The following is a 16,346-nucleotide window of genomic DNA, read 5'->3' as shown; positions in this document are numbered from 1 at the left end:
ATGGAAGACGATATAAAAAAGCTTTTTTGCAAACTGCCATCAAGAAGAGTTGTTTGAGGTATGAAGAAGCTCATCTGGACAAACCTGAATCATTTTGGAAATTATACTCTGAATAGATGCCACAACCATAGGTGCTTTGCATGGCGGAAAAAGAACAGCGTTCCAGGAGAAGAACCTGCTCCCTACTGTAAAATATGGTGGAGTGTCCATCAAGCCGTGGGGATGTGTGGCTAGCAGCACACGTACTGGAAACCTTGTCAGAGTTTAAGGTCACATGGTTTCCACCCAGTATCAGCGGATTCTGAAGAACAGTGTTTAGGAATCAGTTAAGTGGCTATAGTTACTCCAGTGTTGAATGTTTCAGCAGGTCGATGACTTAAAGCACAGTTCCAGATCTACTGTGGTGGTAGATCTTGGTTCAAAATGCCTTCAGCACAACTTCGGGGACTTATCCTTGACTATAAGAAGCGTCTACAGGCTGTAATTGCTGCAGGAGGCACTGGTCCACTTCACAGCATAGATGGCATCATGAAGAAAGAGCATTATGTAGAAATACTGAAGCAACATCTCAAGACATCAGCCAGGGAATTTGGCCACAAATGGGTCTTCCAAACAGACCATGACTCTAAGCATACTGCCAAATCAGTCAAAATGTGCTTTAAGGACAACAGAGTGAATGTGAGTGGCAATCAAAAAGCCCTGAATTCAACCCTATAGAAAATTTGCGGGTAGAGTTGAAAAAGCTTGTGCAAACAAGACATAACAATTGTAAGCTTGTGCAAACAAGACAAAACATTTGACCAAAGTTATACAGTTTAAAAGCAAAGCTAAAAAAATACCAAAGAAATGTATGTAAACTTTTGACTGTCTAGAAAATAATGAAAAAAACTCAAAAACAAATTCTCTCATTATTCTGGCATTAAGCGAATGTAAATATTGTATGTAATCCTAACGGACCTAAAATAGTAAACGTTTAGTATGCTTTACCATCAGACATTTTTTTTAAATGGTTATGTTCCTTTTTTTAGAGTGGATTTAAACTTCTGGTTTCAATTGCATGTATGTGTATATATACTTATATATACTTATTATACTTATTGGACTTGAGTAGAAAAGTAGAAAAGCCACACACCATTTAAGACCTTAAGAGCTCAGAGACAGAGTTGTGGCAAAGCACAGATCTAGCCAAGCTTATATAAAAAAAAATTATACTTAAACTTAAAGTTGTAAACACAGCGGTGTCCATAAACATAAGACATTTGGGACAATCGGAAGTCTTTCTAGAACCAAACAGAGCAATCTTGGTTGAGAGAGGTAAAGAAGAACCCAAAGATCATTGTGGCTGAACAACAGTGATGCAGTTGGGAAATGGAAGAAAGTTGTAAAAAGTCAACCATCACTGCAACCCTCAACCAGTCAGAGCTCTATGTCGCCCGACACATGAAAGCCTGCATGGAGTTTGTTAAAAAACACCTGAAGAACTCCAAGAAGATTCTCTGGTCTGATGAGACCAAGAAAGAACTTTTATCCCTTCATTCTAATCGGTATGTGTGGAAAAAACCGGGCATTGCTCATCACCTGTCCAATACAGTCCCAACAGTGAAGCATGGTGGTGGCAGCATCATACTGTGGGTGTGTTTTCTAGCTGCAGGGACAGGGCGACTGGTTGTAATCGAGGGAAATATCAATGTGGTCATGTACTGTATAGGTCCAGGATGAAAACCTTCTCTAGAGTGCTCAGGACCTCAGACTGGACCGAAGGTTTACATTCCAACAAGACAATGACCTTAAGCACACAGCAAAAATAATGAAGGAGTGACTTCAGAACAACTCCTTAACTGTTCTTAAAAGGCCCAGCCAGAGCTCTGACTTAAAACCAATTAAACATTTCTGGAGAGACCTAAAACGGCTGTCCACCAATGTTTAACATCCAACCTAATAGAATTGCAGAGGACCTGCAAGGAGGAATGGCAGAGGATCCCCAAGGGTCTAAATACTTAGCACCATGTGGTATTTCAGTTTTTCTTTTTTTAATTAATCTGCAAAATTGTCAACAGTTCTGTGTGTTTCTGGGTACTGTGTGTGTATCATTCATTTTCTTTTTGGCTTAGTGCCTTAATTTATCTGGGGTTGCCACAGCGGAATGAACCTCCAACTTACCCAGCATATGTTTTACACCGCGGATGTCCTTCCAGCTGCAATCCATCTCTCGGAAACATCCATACACAATCATTCACACACACACACACTCCGGGCAATTTAGCCTACCCAATTCACCTGTACCGCATATCTGTGAGGGAAACCATGAGCACCTGGAGGAAACCCACACGAACGCAGGGAGAACATGCAAACTCCACACAGAAACGCCAACTGACCCAGCCAATGCTCGAACCAGCGACCTTCTTGCTGTGAGGCGACAACACTACCTACTGCGATACTGCGTCGCCACTATGTGAACAATAATGAGGAAAAACATGCACATAAATGGTTTTAGCTAATGGCTGTATAACAAAGAGTAAAACATTTAAAGGGTCTGATTACTTTTTCTACCCTGTATATTTTCTTGCTATTGGACAAAACTAAAGAAAGTCTGTAACTTGTTACAGCTAAATTTATAAATTACCCAAAAATAATAATTTTGACTTGGTTGAAAATAAAAAATGTTTTTAATATTAATCAAATAATTAATTTTGACTATGGATTAACTGAATTACTTAGGTTCGACTCAATACTAAATCTAAGTAAAATTGTACTTTAGACTAATAGGCACAAGAAATATAAGTCTATTGTTTGTTATTTTATTTTCTACAATGAGGTAAACGTTCTGCTGGTGCTTTCTGTATGGCTATAAATGTCAAGCAAATTGGAAATAAAACTCACTTTGGAAAAACATAAAAGCACTGAAAGTACAAACAGTGCCTTTTGTTCAAGCATTTACATGAAAAATAAAAGCTGATGGATAAAATAAAAAAATATTACTTTGAGAAAAACTAATGTTTTTAAGTTTACTTAGGGGATCGTCGTTTGTTTTGAGGCAAATTTATTAAAACAGGCTATATTCAGAAACGTATATCAGCTAGGATTTTTTTTTTATTTCAATGCTGGTGAAACACTTACATTATTTGAATAATAAATCAGCCGATACATACAATATGAATAACGACAAGCTAAATTATTTTATCGTATTTTCTGTGTGGGTGTACAACCGAGTTTGTTTTTTCTTTGATAATTCACTGAGAAATGGGTGTTCACTGCCTGAATTCTGTGATAATTTGTGATAAACCAGAAATTAAATATCTCTCGACCCACAGTGGGCATTACGTTTGAAAACAGAAACCAGAAAACTACAAAGTAAAAATAAATAGTTTGTTATAGCTTCGTTCATCCAAGAACATAAGATTTTTTTTTTTTTTTAAACGGTAAAATTAGAAATTTTCTGTGGTCCTCACAAGTATTGTCAATATTACTGCACCCTGCATGCCCTTATTATAAGTGGTAAATAAAGGGAAATGCTATTTTAAATGTGCAAATATAAAATAACGTTATATTTATATAATTATCACTTGTAACTATACCATAATGTATATAATGAATGTAAAAAATATATTTTTAATGTTACAAACTGAACTATCAAATAATGCTATAATTAACCTCACCTTGGTTAAAGACTTTCCTGCCATGAAAAAAAGTTATTATGGCTTTATAATACATTGGGGAAAAATGAAACTACACTGCTTTGCTATCAACGTACATTTTATTTTAAATAATGGTTTCTAGTTTTAACCTGTTTTAATAAAATTGCCTTACAACAAAATACAAAATAACCCCTAGGTAATTTTAAAACATTAGGTTTTTTCAAGGTAATATTTTTTTACATTACACCATGAGCTTTTATTTCATGTCATTACATGGAAATGTAGTGTTTATGTGCTTTCAGTGTTTATGCATTTAATATTTGAGATTAATTACCATATTGCGTGACGTTTACACTGTGAAAAAAAAATCATTGTTGCCTTAAATTTTTAAGCAGAATCAAATTATCATTATGAGTCAGATGAACTTATTATGCTAAATTGACTTAAAACAGCTTGCATAACTTATAAATTAAGTTAGAATTTGTTTACTTAGTTTAATAAGTTACAATGAATTAAAAACATAGTAGTCATGACTAATTGATCATATATATTTTTACAATGTAGCCATACAGAAAGCCCCAGCAGAAAACTACCTCATTATAAAAAAATAAATAAGCAATAGCAGAGCCTGACATTGTTATTAGATTAACCCAAAGTGTACAATTATATTTGGATTTTGATTTTAAGTCGAATTAAAGTAATTCAATTTTTTAATCGTCTATAAAAACAAATAATTTCTACAGTGTACTAAAGTATAACAAAACACAATTTTATTGTATGTATATTCAACTTTTTTATTTTGTGTAAATGTTTTTTTTGTGAAATATGCTGTAAAAATTAAATGATCTTTCTAAAATAATAATTTGCCTATTTATAGCTAAATAAACTTTCAATTTGTAAATAAAAGTAAAGTTACTACTAATATACTGCCTTAAATACAAATATAACTACTCATTCAGAAAAGTTTCTCCTTGTAAAAGGCACTTCAAGTTTAACTGTTTAAACAGTAACAGAAGTTGTGAAAAGACTACATCTCAGGCACTAAAATTCGCAAAATTCGCAAGTTTACTTTTTTTCAACGAGCGATAACTTTTTTTTTTTTTTTTTTATGAACTATATAATAAACCTTATGGAGAAAGTGTGCCCAGCTGTATTTGAAATTTGGCTCCTGCGATGTGGTGATCTGCATATTTGGATAGTCGAGGCCATATAAAACGAAGCACCAAATAAACAAAATAATTAATATTGATTCTTGTCAACCATTAAACTTTGTCAAGTATACAAATGTATTCAAGTTTAAAATGTAATAATAAAAATGGAAAAAACCAAGAACATTTTGATCAGTCTGAGTCTGACTAATGTTTGAATTAATGATTATGTTTTTAAGGTAAATTAGACCATATGCTTTCTAAAATATGCGATGTAGTGATCTGCATATTTGTATAGCAGAGGCCCTTACATAAAAAATATATTATTTTCTGAATATATTTATTCATTATTTAAACATATATTTTATCATTTTATAAAGTATAAAAGTTAAGCACCAAATACACAATATAATTAGTACTGGTTATTGTCAACCATTAAACTTTGTCAAGAATGAAAATGCAAGTTTAATTTAAGTTTAAAATATAAAAAAGAAATGAACAACAAATGTATGCGACAAGAATGTATTAGGTTATAAACGTAAAGGAAAAAATAATAATGACACTTTCCATTGGGACTCTTGGGGGTTCTGTTGAAAGCGTCAACCATGAACATTTTGATCAGACTCTGAGTCCAATATGAATAGTGTTGGGATTAATATTCCCAGAGTTATGCTTTTCAGGGTAAATTAGTCTATATGCTTTCTGAAATATCTCTGCATTTAGGACATTCTGAACAATCAGAAATATACTTAGTAAAATACTTTTTTATAGCTATTTATTTATTTTTCAGCATGCATTTATTTAAATCTAATGCATAAATTAAAATCAAATATGATAATTAATCAAACAAGACATGACTCATTTAGTTCTGTGCCTTTTATTGAGAAATTTCATTCAGACATCATGCATGAGTTGTTAAGAGTGCCGCACAGTGTTGTTGTCAGTGAATATCCACTTGAGGTTTAGCGGTACTTCTCAGAGAGAGCCAGGGCCAAGTTATTAAAGAACTTGTCGACTGACACGTGAACTTCAGGGGTGAAGTCTGCAGGGAAGAGCATGGCGATGACCACAATGACATTGTGTGACAGGATCTAGAAAAGAGATAAACAGAAAAACGTTACCATACCATGAATGCTGCAATACACTACGTTTTATTTTATTTTATGCTGTGCTGTGGCACCGTCCTACCTTGAAGTTGGCCGGGTCAACACGCAGCTTGAAGGCATGAAGTTCGCTCAGGGCGGCCAGTCCTCCCACAAGGTCGTCTATTTTTGAAATAGCTTCGCCGACGGCACCCATGATAGTCTTTCCGTGCTTCTTCACGGGACCAGACCCAGGGCTCAAGTCAGACCAGTGAGAGAAGTAGGTCTTGGTCTGAGGATAGACGGTCAGCATTCTGGGAGGAAAAAATACATAAGTTATTGATGTTTTTACACATTATAAGTTATTATAGATTATTCTTATTAATAATAATAAACTTCTATAAAGTTCTGTCAATCAGGAATCCTAATTCAAATAGAAAAAAAACATAGGTGAGCTTTACCTGGCGAGGGCTTCAGCACCAATTTCATCGGCCTTGGGGCTGATCTTAGCCCAGATGGCCTTAACAACAGCCTTGTCCTTATCAGAGAGACTCATCGCTGCGTCTTCTTTTTCTCAAGTGAGGTTTCTTCAGAAAAAGCTGTTGGGGAACACGACATGTGTCCTACTTTTTATATAAAACCAAACGAGGGCACACCCATGAAATCAGTCCGAACCACACCTCTTCGGCGCATTTCTGCTGATCTCCAGCTTCTGGTGTCCAATCAAAAACGTGCCAATTTTCTGCATCTTGTTTAATTGAGATAACAGTTTTATTACAAATACATCACGTATGCTTTAATCAAGCTTTGCACATTTAGCTGCATTTAATGTGTACAACAATTACACATGAACAATCCAAGTAAAAATTAAAAGCCATTAAGAATCATGAACAAAATTATATTTCGAAAATGATTATTAAATCACTATAGATTTGTAAATAATCGTTTTTTTTCAATTGCAATATTTGAAAAGGTGTTTTGTCACATTTAAATGTCAATGCCTTGATATTGTAATTATGAACAAACAAATAAGTGTAGTAAAGTTTTGCTCAGAAATTATCTGAAACAGAATTTTCGTGTTAAATGTTTTCCAATAATAATTTCCCACCAACTTATCATTATTATTATTATTATTATTATTATTATTATTATTATTATTATTATTATTATTATTATTATTATTATTATCATTATTATTATTGGAAAGCATAATTTATATTTGTTTTAAGACCTTAACAGAACATATTTAGGCATAGGAAATTGCATGATTAATATGGGCACGACCAAAATGAAAAAAAAAATGCTGGTTCATGTTTAAGACTTTTTTTTCTTTTTCAAAACAGCTTTTTTGGATGGGGTCCGATCAGTGATGTCCAAAGCATGCGTCATCTCAGCAAGATTATCCAATAAGATTTTGCATCTTTTATTGGGCGGAGACATCACACATCAATAAAATGCACCCCGGTTTCTGAATTTCTGCTAGTGATTCCTACTGGACTTTAAGCAAGCACCTAAGGACATCCTAAAGCGTAAACATGGTTGAGTGGACAGATGCCGAGCGCACAGCCATCCTTGGCCTGTGGGGAAAGCTCAATATCGATGAAATCGGACCTCAGGCCCTATCCAGGTATCACCTCTTTACTTTGTAGAAAGTTTGTCTTTGTGTTAAATGAATGCAACTATATGCAGTTTACTTAATGGCGCTCTTAATGCCTCTGTTTTTGAAGATGTCTGATCGTGTATCCCTGGACTCAGAGATATTTCGCCACATTCGGCAACCTGTCAAGCCCCGCTGCGATCATGGGTAACCCCAAAGTGGCAGCTCATGGGAGGACTGTGATGGGAGGTCTTGAGAGAGCCATCAAGAACATGGACAACGTCAAGAACACCTATGCCGCCCTCAGTGTGATGCACTCTGAGAAACTGCATGTGGATCCCGACAACTTCAGGGTACGTCTGCATTAACTGAATGATGTTAATACTTAAACAGCCGTGCTCTTAAATTAGTATATGGGGAACCCGCAGCTTAACTGATCTCTTGTTTTGCAGCTTCTCGCTGATTGCATCACCGTTTGCGCTGCCATGAAGTTCGGCCAAGCTGGTTTCAATGCTGATGTCCAGGAGGCCTGGCAGAAGTTTCTGGCTGTGGTCGTTTCTGCTCTGTGCAGACAGTACCACTAGAGTCTCATCGCCAATGAACGTCAGGTGTTTTGGAGAAGGTCACACCGCGCGGAGATGTTCAAACAAAGATCTAACTCTTTTGCAACAAGATCAATAAAATAATGTTAAAAGCATCTCACTGTTGTTTTCTTCCATTTGTCTCTATATACCAACTTGTAAATTATTATCAAAATTACAAACTCACAAACAGAAGTTAAATATCTCACGAGTCACGACCCACAGTGGACATTCTGCTTGTAAACTAGAACCAGAACATTTCAAAGTAAAAAAAAAAAACTCCAACTTTTACAGCCTCGTTAGAATAATATTTCTAAAAACGCTAAAATCGGGCCGCAAATTAATCTTTTTTTTAAATGTGTAAAATAATTTTTACATCAGGTTTATCCACTTTATTGGCATATATGAAAGTGATTTCTGACCAATAAAGGAGATTAATTGTTACAGAAATATATTGTGGTCATCATGAGCATTGTCAATATCACTGCACCCTGCGTGTCTTTATTGAAAATGGTAAACAAAGGAAATATTTTAATTTACAAATAAAATAGCGTTGAATCACTTGCGTTTATAACATAAATACTTTGCATGTAAAATACTTTGATGTTACAAACTGAACTATCAAATAATGCCATAACTAATTGCACCTCAGTTGTACATTAACAAACAGACCTAAAAAGAGTTTAAATTTTAACTGCAAATTAACAAACCTAACAATTTTCCTGGCATGGAAAAGTTAATATGGTTTCGAAGTACACTGAAAAAAACTTATGCTGCGTCTTTCATGAAAAGTACATTTTTATATTGGATAAGCAGAAAAAAAAGGTTGCTGGGTTAAACCTGTTTTATTCAAGTTGCCTTAAAGCATAAGAAATAATTAAATAATTAAATAAATAAATAAATAAATAAATAAATAAATAAATAAATAAATAAATAAATAAATAACCTCATAGGTAAACTTATAACACTAGTTTTTCCCTAAAAATAGTTTTTTGTTTTTTTTTGTTTTTTACTTTAAACCAGTTTTCACTTAATGAAAAGGCACTGTTTATGAGCTTTCAGTTTTTATATATTTCTAATGTGAGTTTGGTTGCCATTTTGGTGACGTTTAAAGCAATGTTGAAAAAAACAAATAAAAGAAAGTTTCCCTCATTATTGAAAATAAAATGACTAGCAATATAGCACAGTCTATTATTTTAGTTAAGTGCAAATTACAACTTTACTTGGATTTAGTTTCCCAATACTGGGTTGCAGCTGGAGGGGCATCGCTGTGTTAAACATATGCTGGATAGGTTGGCAGTTACTCCGCTGTGTCGACCCCTGATGAATTAAGGAACTAAGCAGAAGGAAAATTAATGAATGACCTTGGATTTAGATTTGAATCGAATAAGAGTCATTAAATTTTCATCGTTTGGAAAAAACAAACTGTTTTCTATACTTTTATACTAAAGTAAAGTTTTTTTTACCACAATAAATATTTTTGGATTACATTAAATGTAAAGTTTAAACCAAAGTAATTTTTTATTTTGATAAAAACGAAACAAATTACTTGGTTCAAAATGTATTTTTTTAGGCCTGTGCTATTTATGAACCTATAGTTTAGTCATGTAGTAGGCCTGCTATTTTTAAACTTAAGGTAAAATAACAAATTGTGAAATATTCTCTAAAAATTAATTGATCTTTCTAAAACAATAAGCTGCCTATTTATGGCAAAATAAACTTTAACCTGCTAAATAAAAATTAAGATACTCCTAATATACTGCCTTAAATACAAATATAACTGAACTCGTTCAAGAACGTTTCCCTTGTAAAAGGCATTTCAAATTAAACTCTTAGTTTTAACAGAACTTAAGAAAACACTACATCTCCAAATAGTATAGGCACTAAAATTCTTAAATTTCTAAATTTTATTTTTTATTCCAACAAGCGATTATACATGGTATGTTTTAACTTTTAATGGACTACATAATAAAAACAGAATGTGCCCAGCTGTATTTGAAATGTAGCTGATTTAGGTCCTGCGATGTAGTGATTGCATATTTGGATAGCCGAGGCCCTTACATAAAAAAACTATTTTAAAATATTATTTTCTGAATATATTTACGTTATTTAAACATATTGTATTATTTTATAAAGTTAAAAAAAAGTTAAGCACCAAATGCACGATATAATTATTACTGATATTATTAACCATTAAACTTTGTCAAGTATAAAAATGTAAGTTTAATTTAAGTTTAAAATATAAAAAAGAAATGAACAACCACAAATGTATGTGACAAGAATGTATTAGGTTATAACCGTAAAGGAAATAATAATGACACTTTCCATTGTGACTCTTAGGGGTTCTGTTGAAAACGTCAACCATGAACATTTTGATCAGACTCTGAGTCCAATCTGAATAATGTTGGGATTAATAATCCCAGAGTTATGCTTTTAGGGTAAATTAGTCTATATGCTTTCTGAAATATATCTGCATTTAAGACATTCTAAACACACAAAATATATTCAGTAAAACACTTTTTGATAGCTATTTGTTTATTTTTCAGCATCCATTTTATTTAAACCCTTAAACGTGCTTGCATAAATTAAAATCAAATATGATAATTAATCAAACAAGACATGAATCATTTAGTTCTGTGCCTTTTATTGAGAAATTTCATTCCAACATCATGCATGAGTTGTTAAGAGTGCCGCACAGTGTTGTTGTCAGTGAATATCCACTTGAGGTTTAGCGGTACTTCTCAGAGAGAGCCAGGGCCAAGTTATTAAAGAACTTGTCGACTGACACGTGAACCTCAGGGGTGAAGTCTGCAGGGAAGAGCATGGCGATGACCACAATGACATTGTGTGACAGGATCTAGAACAGAGATAAACAGAAACAACATATCATGAATGCTGCAATACACTACGTTTTATTTTATTTTATGCTGTGCTGTGGCACCGTCCTACCTTGAAGTTGGCCGGGTCAACACGCAGCTTGAAGGCATGGAGTTCGCTCAGGGCGGCCAGTCCTCCCACAAGGTCGTCTATTTTTGAAATAGCTTCGCCGACGGCACCCATGATAGTCTTTCCGTGCTTCTTCACGGGACCAGACCCAGGGCTCAAGTCAGCCCAGTGAGAAAAGTAGGTCTTGGTTTGAGGGTAGACGGTCAGCATTCTGGGAGGAAAAAATACATAGGTTATTTATGTTTTTACACATTATAAGTTATCATAGATTATTCTTAATAATAATAATAAACTTCTATAAAGTTCTGTCAATCAGTAATCCTAATTCAAATAGAAAAAAAAAACATAGGTGAGCTTTACCTGGCGAGGGCTTCAGCACCAATTTCATCGGCCTTGGGGCTGATCTTAGCCCAGATGGCCTTAACAACAGCCTTGTCCGTATCAGAGAGACTCATCGCTGCGTTTTCTTTTTCTCAAGTGAGGTTTCTTCAGAAAAAGCTGTTGGGGAACAAGGCATGTGTCCTACTTTTTATATAAAACGAAAGAAGGGCACACCCATGAAATTGGTCCAAACCACACCTCTTCGGCGCATACTTCAGCTTCTGGTGTCCAATCAAAATCGTGCCAATTTTATCTTGTTTAATTGAGATAACAGTTTTATTACAAATACATCACGTATGCTTTAATCAAGCTTTGCACATTTAGCTGCATTTAATGTGTACAACAATTACACATGAACAATCCAAGTAAAAGTTAAGATTCATTTCAGTTCATCACAGTTTTCAATTTGTTTGAAATGGTGGTGTAGCTTTTTGAAAGCCATTTCAAAGAATCATGAACAAAATTACACTTCGAAAATGATTACTGAATCACTACAGATTTGTAAATAAATTATAATATTTTTAAATTATAATATTTGAAAATGTGTTTTGTCATATTTACATGTCAAGGACTTGATATTGTAACTGTGAATAAACAAACAAGTGTAGTACACTTTCGTGTTAAATGCTTTCCAACAATAATTTTCCACCAACTTCTTCTAAATTTATTATTATTATTATTATTGGAAAGCATAACTTATTATTGTTTTCAGACCTTAACTGAACATATTTTGTTTGGCATAAGAAATTGAATAATAAATATGGACACGATCAAAATGTTAAAAAAAATGCTTCATGTTTAAGACTTTTTTTTTTTCCAAAACATCTTTTTTGGATAGGGTCCGATCAGTAAAATCATGCATGCGTCATCTTCTCAAAGAAATTATCCAATAAGACTTTGCATATTTTTTGGGGCGGAGACATCACACATCAATAAAATGCACCCCGGTTTCTGAATTTCTGCTAGTGATTCCTACTGGACTTTAAGCAAGCACCTAAGGACATCCTAAAGCGTAAACATGGTTGAGTGGACAGATGCCGAGCGCACAGCCATCCTTGGTCTGTGGGGAAAGCTCAATATCGATGAAATCGGACCTCAGGCCCTATCCAGGTATCACCTCTTTACTTTGCAGAAAGTTTGTCTTTGTGTTAGTTGATGCCAACTGTATGCAGTTTATTTAATGTCGCTCTTAATGCCTCTGTTTTTGAAGATGTCTGATCGTGTATCCCTGGACTCAGAGATATTTCGCCACATTCGGCAACCTGTCAAGCCCCGCTGCGATCATGGGTAACCCCAAAGTGGCAGCTCATGGGAGGACTGTGATGGGAGGTCTTGAGAGAGCCATCAAGAACATGGACAACGTCAAGAACACCTATGCCGCCCTCAGTGTGATGCACTCTGAGAAACTGCATGTGGATCCCGACAACTTCAGGGTACGTCTGCATTAACTGAATGATGTTAATACTTAAACAGCCGTGCTCTTAAATTAGTATATGGGGAACCCGCAGCTTAACTGATCTCTTGTTCTGCAGCTTCTCGCTGACTGCATCACCGTTTGCGCTGCCATGAAGTTTGGCCAGGCTGGTTTTAATGCTGACGTCCAGGAGGCCTGGCAGAAGTTTCTGGCTGTGGTGGTTTCCGCTCTGTGCAGACAGTATCACTAGAGTCTCATCGCCAATGAACGTCAGGTGTGTTGGAGAAGGTCACACCGCGCGGAGCTGTTCAAACAAAGATCTAACGCTTTTACAATAAGATCAATAAAATAATGTTAAAAGCATCTCACTGTTGTTTGCTTCATTTGTCACACAAAATATACCAACCTGTGAACTATGATCAAAATTACAATTTTATCGAAAGCTTGCGTCAACAGCTGAAAGTAAGTCTATTAAATACAGTTGATAGATTTGCAGACTTTGGGTGTTAACGGCTTGAATTCATTGATAAAAGAAATTAAAATTATCACAGCCTCCAGTGGCTGTACAGCATGCTTTCAAAATAAGCAGATATTCTACTTTTTTGAACAACATCAGAAGGCTTTTGATTGTTGTAAAAAAAAAATGAAAACCAACAATTTCTTCTAGTTCGGGGCCAAATTTTGTCAACCTGTTAGCCAAATACAGTTTGTTAGCCTTCAAAATTACAAATAGCCTATACAAAGTTCAAACGGAACCTTTTCGGACTGACATGTTCAGTAGTAAGTCTATGTAATCTTAATAATAATAATAATTGTATTTGTTTAATAAATGGCAATCTACACTGACATCAGTCACTCAGGAAATAAATATATCAAAATGTAGTTTTCTTTTTGTGATATTTAGACAAATAAGACTAACTCTGCCAAGTGAATTTTAACAATTTACAACATTTGCATAACGCTTGCTAATTTCACATTTTACACAATTAAGGAAATATAATTTAAAGTTCAAACAATTAGACGTCAAAACTAACCAGAAGTTCAAAAAGCATTTTAGAATTATTGTCTGGATAAAATGTCTTTAACTGAAGCGTTTCCTATAAACGGGGACGGTGGCAACACCTTTTGTAGGCCCTATCTATAAATTTTTGGTGTTTTGCAAAGCAAACGTTGTATTGCATTATTTCAGCTACCCTTTTCTCACTACTGCATGAGCCCTATGAATAGGTAAAATCAAATGTTGCAGCTGACCTAATACAGTTTTTTACAATGGCTATGACAGTTTTTTTAATACATTTAACAAGTTTTCTAAACTCTTAACGCAGTTAAGACTGCATCAACATTAGCATAACATCCGTCTTCGTGGGCTATACATAATACATTTATCGTTGCTTTGACACAAAATGCACCCATTCGTTTTCTTGTCGGCTTAGTCCCTTTATTAATCCGGGGTCGCCACAGCGGAATGAACCACCAACTTAGCCAGCAAGTTTTAATGCAGCGGATGCCCTTCCAGCCGCAACCCATCTCTGGGAGATGTCCACACACATACTCATACACTACGGACAAATTAGCCGAAGGAAACCGGAGCACCCGGAGGAAACCCACGCGAAGGCAGGGACAACATGCAAACTCCACACAGAAACGCCAACTGAGCCAAGGTTCGAACCAGCGACCCAGCGACCTTCTTGCTGTGAAGCGAAAGCACTATCTACTGCGCCACTGTCTTCTTTTACACACAAACCTAACCAGGACCAAAACAATGTAATTTTACAGTCAAATTTACAAATGCTTTCACACAGTATGTCAAAACAGATAACATCATGTTCTAAACAGAACTTATAGGCTAAAGTCAAAGTGAATTGTGAATTGAAACAAATCCATATTTCCTGTATTTTTTTTCATTGCCAATGAGAAACAGTTTATTGCAGTTATGTTTATATATCACAACAGATTCCCATAGGAAGCACACTCATGTGTTGAGGTTTTTCCAAACACATGATCATACTGTATGATTATAAGAAGACTCTTGAAGCTTTTGAAGGGAACAGTGAACGCATCGAACTCCGTCACCACTACGTTCATGTAAGGTTATGCAATACTGTACTATACACAATGTGTTTTGCAGTAAACTATAAACCTAGAGTACATTAGTACATAGTGTAAATGCTGTACTATACTGCATATCTACTATGTGTCAAATTACTTTCAAAGAGTTATGGAATTGGAGGCCAATCAAGTCCCACGTGAAATTATCTATGTTGACGAGGCTGGCTTCAACTTGGTGAAAAGGCGTTGCCACGGGTGAAACATAATAGGCCAAAGGCCCACAGTCACCGTGCCGGGCCAGAGAAGAAGAAGCCGGGCAAATGCAGAAGATCGGACAGAATAGAAGGTTACTTTGTTTTTTGTTTTTTGTAATAATTGCGGTGCTTTTTCTGTGTGTATATCTTGCAGTGATGTCTTTTTGCAAATAAAGTCTGTACTGCAGCAATTCTGTGTCTGTTTTTTATTTATATTTTTTTACACAAACTGTACATTTTATAAAGCTACTCTGAGATGGTCGTTAATTTTTTTTGTATTGAATTTCTGCAACATAAGAAACAAAATGCATGCATTCACTAAACCCAACAAAACAAAAATGTAGAGAGGCTTCAAATATAAGGGCAGAGCTGAAACATAAGTAGAACAATGCAGTTTCTGTAATGTCAGCTGATGATAGTGTTTTTATTGTCAGTGTGTTATGATTGACTAAATGTTTCTGTTGGAAGAGATAGTGTTTTGAATCATTATTTCATTCTGAAACATGTTTGCAGAGTTTTGTTAGACATGGTGTAGTGTGTTCGTTAAAAATTGTATTTTGAATAGAAGTTTAGAGGTGTAGTTTACAATGTTTGATTTTGAGCATGGAATTACAGTTTTGTAATTTCACAGTTTTTCCAGTTTTGCCAATTGTGTGTTTTAGGTGTGTTGGTGCGTTAAGAGTTTAGCAAACTTGTTAATTGTATTGAAAAAAGTGTCAAAGCCATTGTAAAAAACTGAAACAAAACATGGTTGCAACAGTCCAAAGGGTTTGCAACATTGATAATAATAATAATAATAATAACAATAATAATAATAATAATAATAATAATAATAATAATAATAATAATAATAATAATAATAATAATAATAATTATTATAATAATAATAATTATAATAATAATGATGTAAATATGATATACAAAATGATAAATACATAAAAAAATCAAATACGTTTTGCTTAATTAGGCATGCGTACTACAATGCATCTGAAATACAAAATGTGGTTACATCTAATTCAATACACTGTTAGTGTGCTGGAAGGTTTTTCATGGATATATTTTTTTTTGAAATACACAGGTATAAAAACGTTGTTTTCTATTACGGTGGTTTACAAGCAGATGTCTGATGTCCTTGTATTTCAAAATGCTTAAAAATCATACTTAAAGGTGTCTTTTGAAATCAAAAGTTGTTTTATGTGAGGGGTTGGGTTAAGGGGTAGTGGATAAGGCCGTAATGCCGCTTTACTTTATAAATACAT

The 16,346-nt window shown here is 34.5% G+C and overlaps 4 protein-coding genes across 4 annotated transcripts; 2 read left to right on the top strand and 2 right to left on the bottom strand.

Moving 5' to 3' along the window:
• Positions 1-5,640: 5,640 nt before the first annotated feature.
• si:ch211-5k11.8 lies at positions 5,641-6,541 on the bottom strand. Its single transcript, NM_001033093.2, has 3 exons — positions 6,327-6,541; positions 5,972-6,179; positions 5,641-5,874 (listed from the first exon to the last, which is right to left on the bottom strand). The coding sequence occupies exons 1-3, from the start codon at positions 6,419-6,421 to the stop codon at positions 5,746-5,748; spliced, it is 432 nt and encodes a 143-aa protein (NP_001028265.1). The 5' UTR covers positions 6,422-6,541; the 3' UTR covers positions 5,641-5,745.
• Positions 6,542-7,248: 707 nt separating this feature from the next.
• hbba1 (hemoglobin, beta adult 1) lies at positions 7,249-8,163 on the top strand. The gene is made up of 3 exons (NM_131020.3): positions 7,249-7,492; positions 7,593-7,815; positions 7,915-8,163. Exons 1-3 carry the CDS (start codon positions 7,401-7,403, stop codon positions 8,044-8,046), a joined length of 447 nt encoding a protein of 148 aa, NP_571095.1. The 5' UTR covers positions 7,249-7,400; the 3' UTR covers positions 8,047-8,163.
• Positions 8,164-10,667: 2,504 nt separating this feature from the next.
• On the bottom strand, positions 10,668-11,492 carry hbaa1 (hemoglobin, alpha adult 1). Its single transcript, NM_131257.3, has 3 exons — positions 11,350-11,492; positions 10,993-11,200; positions 10,668-10,900 (listed from the first exon to the last, which is right to left on the bottom strand). Exons 1-3 carry the CDS (start codon positions 11,442-11,444, stop codon positions 10,772-10,774), a joined length of 432 nt encoding a protein of 143 aa, NP_571332.3. The 5' UTR covers positions 11,445-11,492; the 3' UTR covers positions 10,668-10,771.
• Positions 11,493-12,331: 839 nt separating this feature from the next.
• ba1l (ba1 globin, like) lies at positions 12,332-13,147 on the top strand. The gene is made up of 3 exons (NM_001013027.1): positions 12,332-12,480; positions 12,581-12,803; positions 12,903-13,147. Exons 1-3 carry the CDS (start codon positions 12,389-12,391, stop codon positions 13,032-13,034), a joined length of 447 nt encoding a protein of 148 aa, NP_001013045.1. The 5' UTR covers positions 12,332-12,388; the 3' UTR covers positions 13,035-13,147.
• Positions 13,148-16,346: the final 3,199 nt, after the last annotated feature.

Source organism: Danio rerio, chromosome 3 (genome assembly GCF_049306965.1).
Source record: "Danio rerio strain Tuebingen ecotype United States chromosome 3, GRCz12tu, whole genome shotgun sequence".
Taxonomy (NCBI): Eukaryota; Metazoa; Chordata; class Actinopteri; order Cypriniformes; family Danionidae; genus Danio; species Danio rerio.
This window is presented reverse-complemented; position numbering and strand designations above follow the sequence as displayed.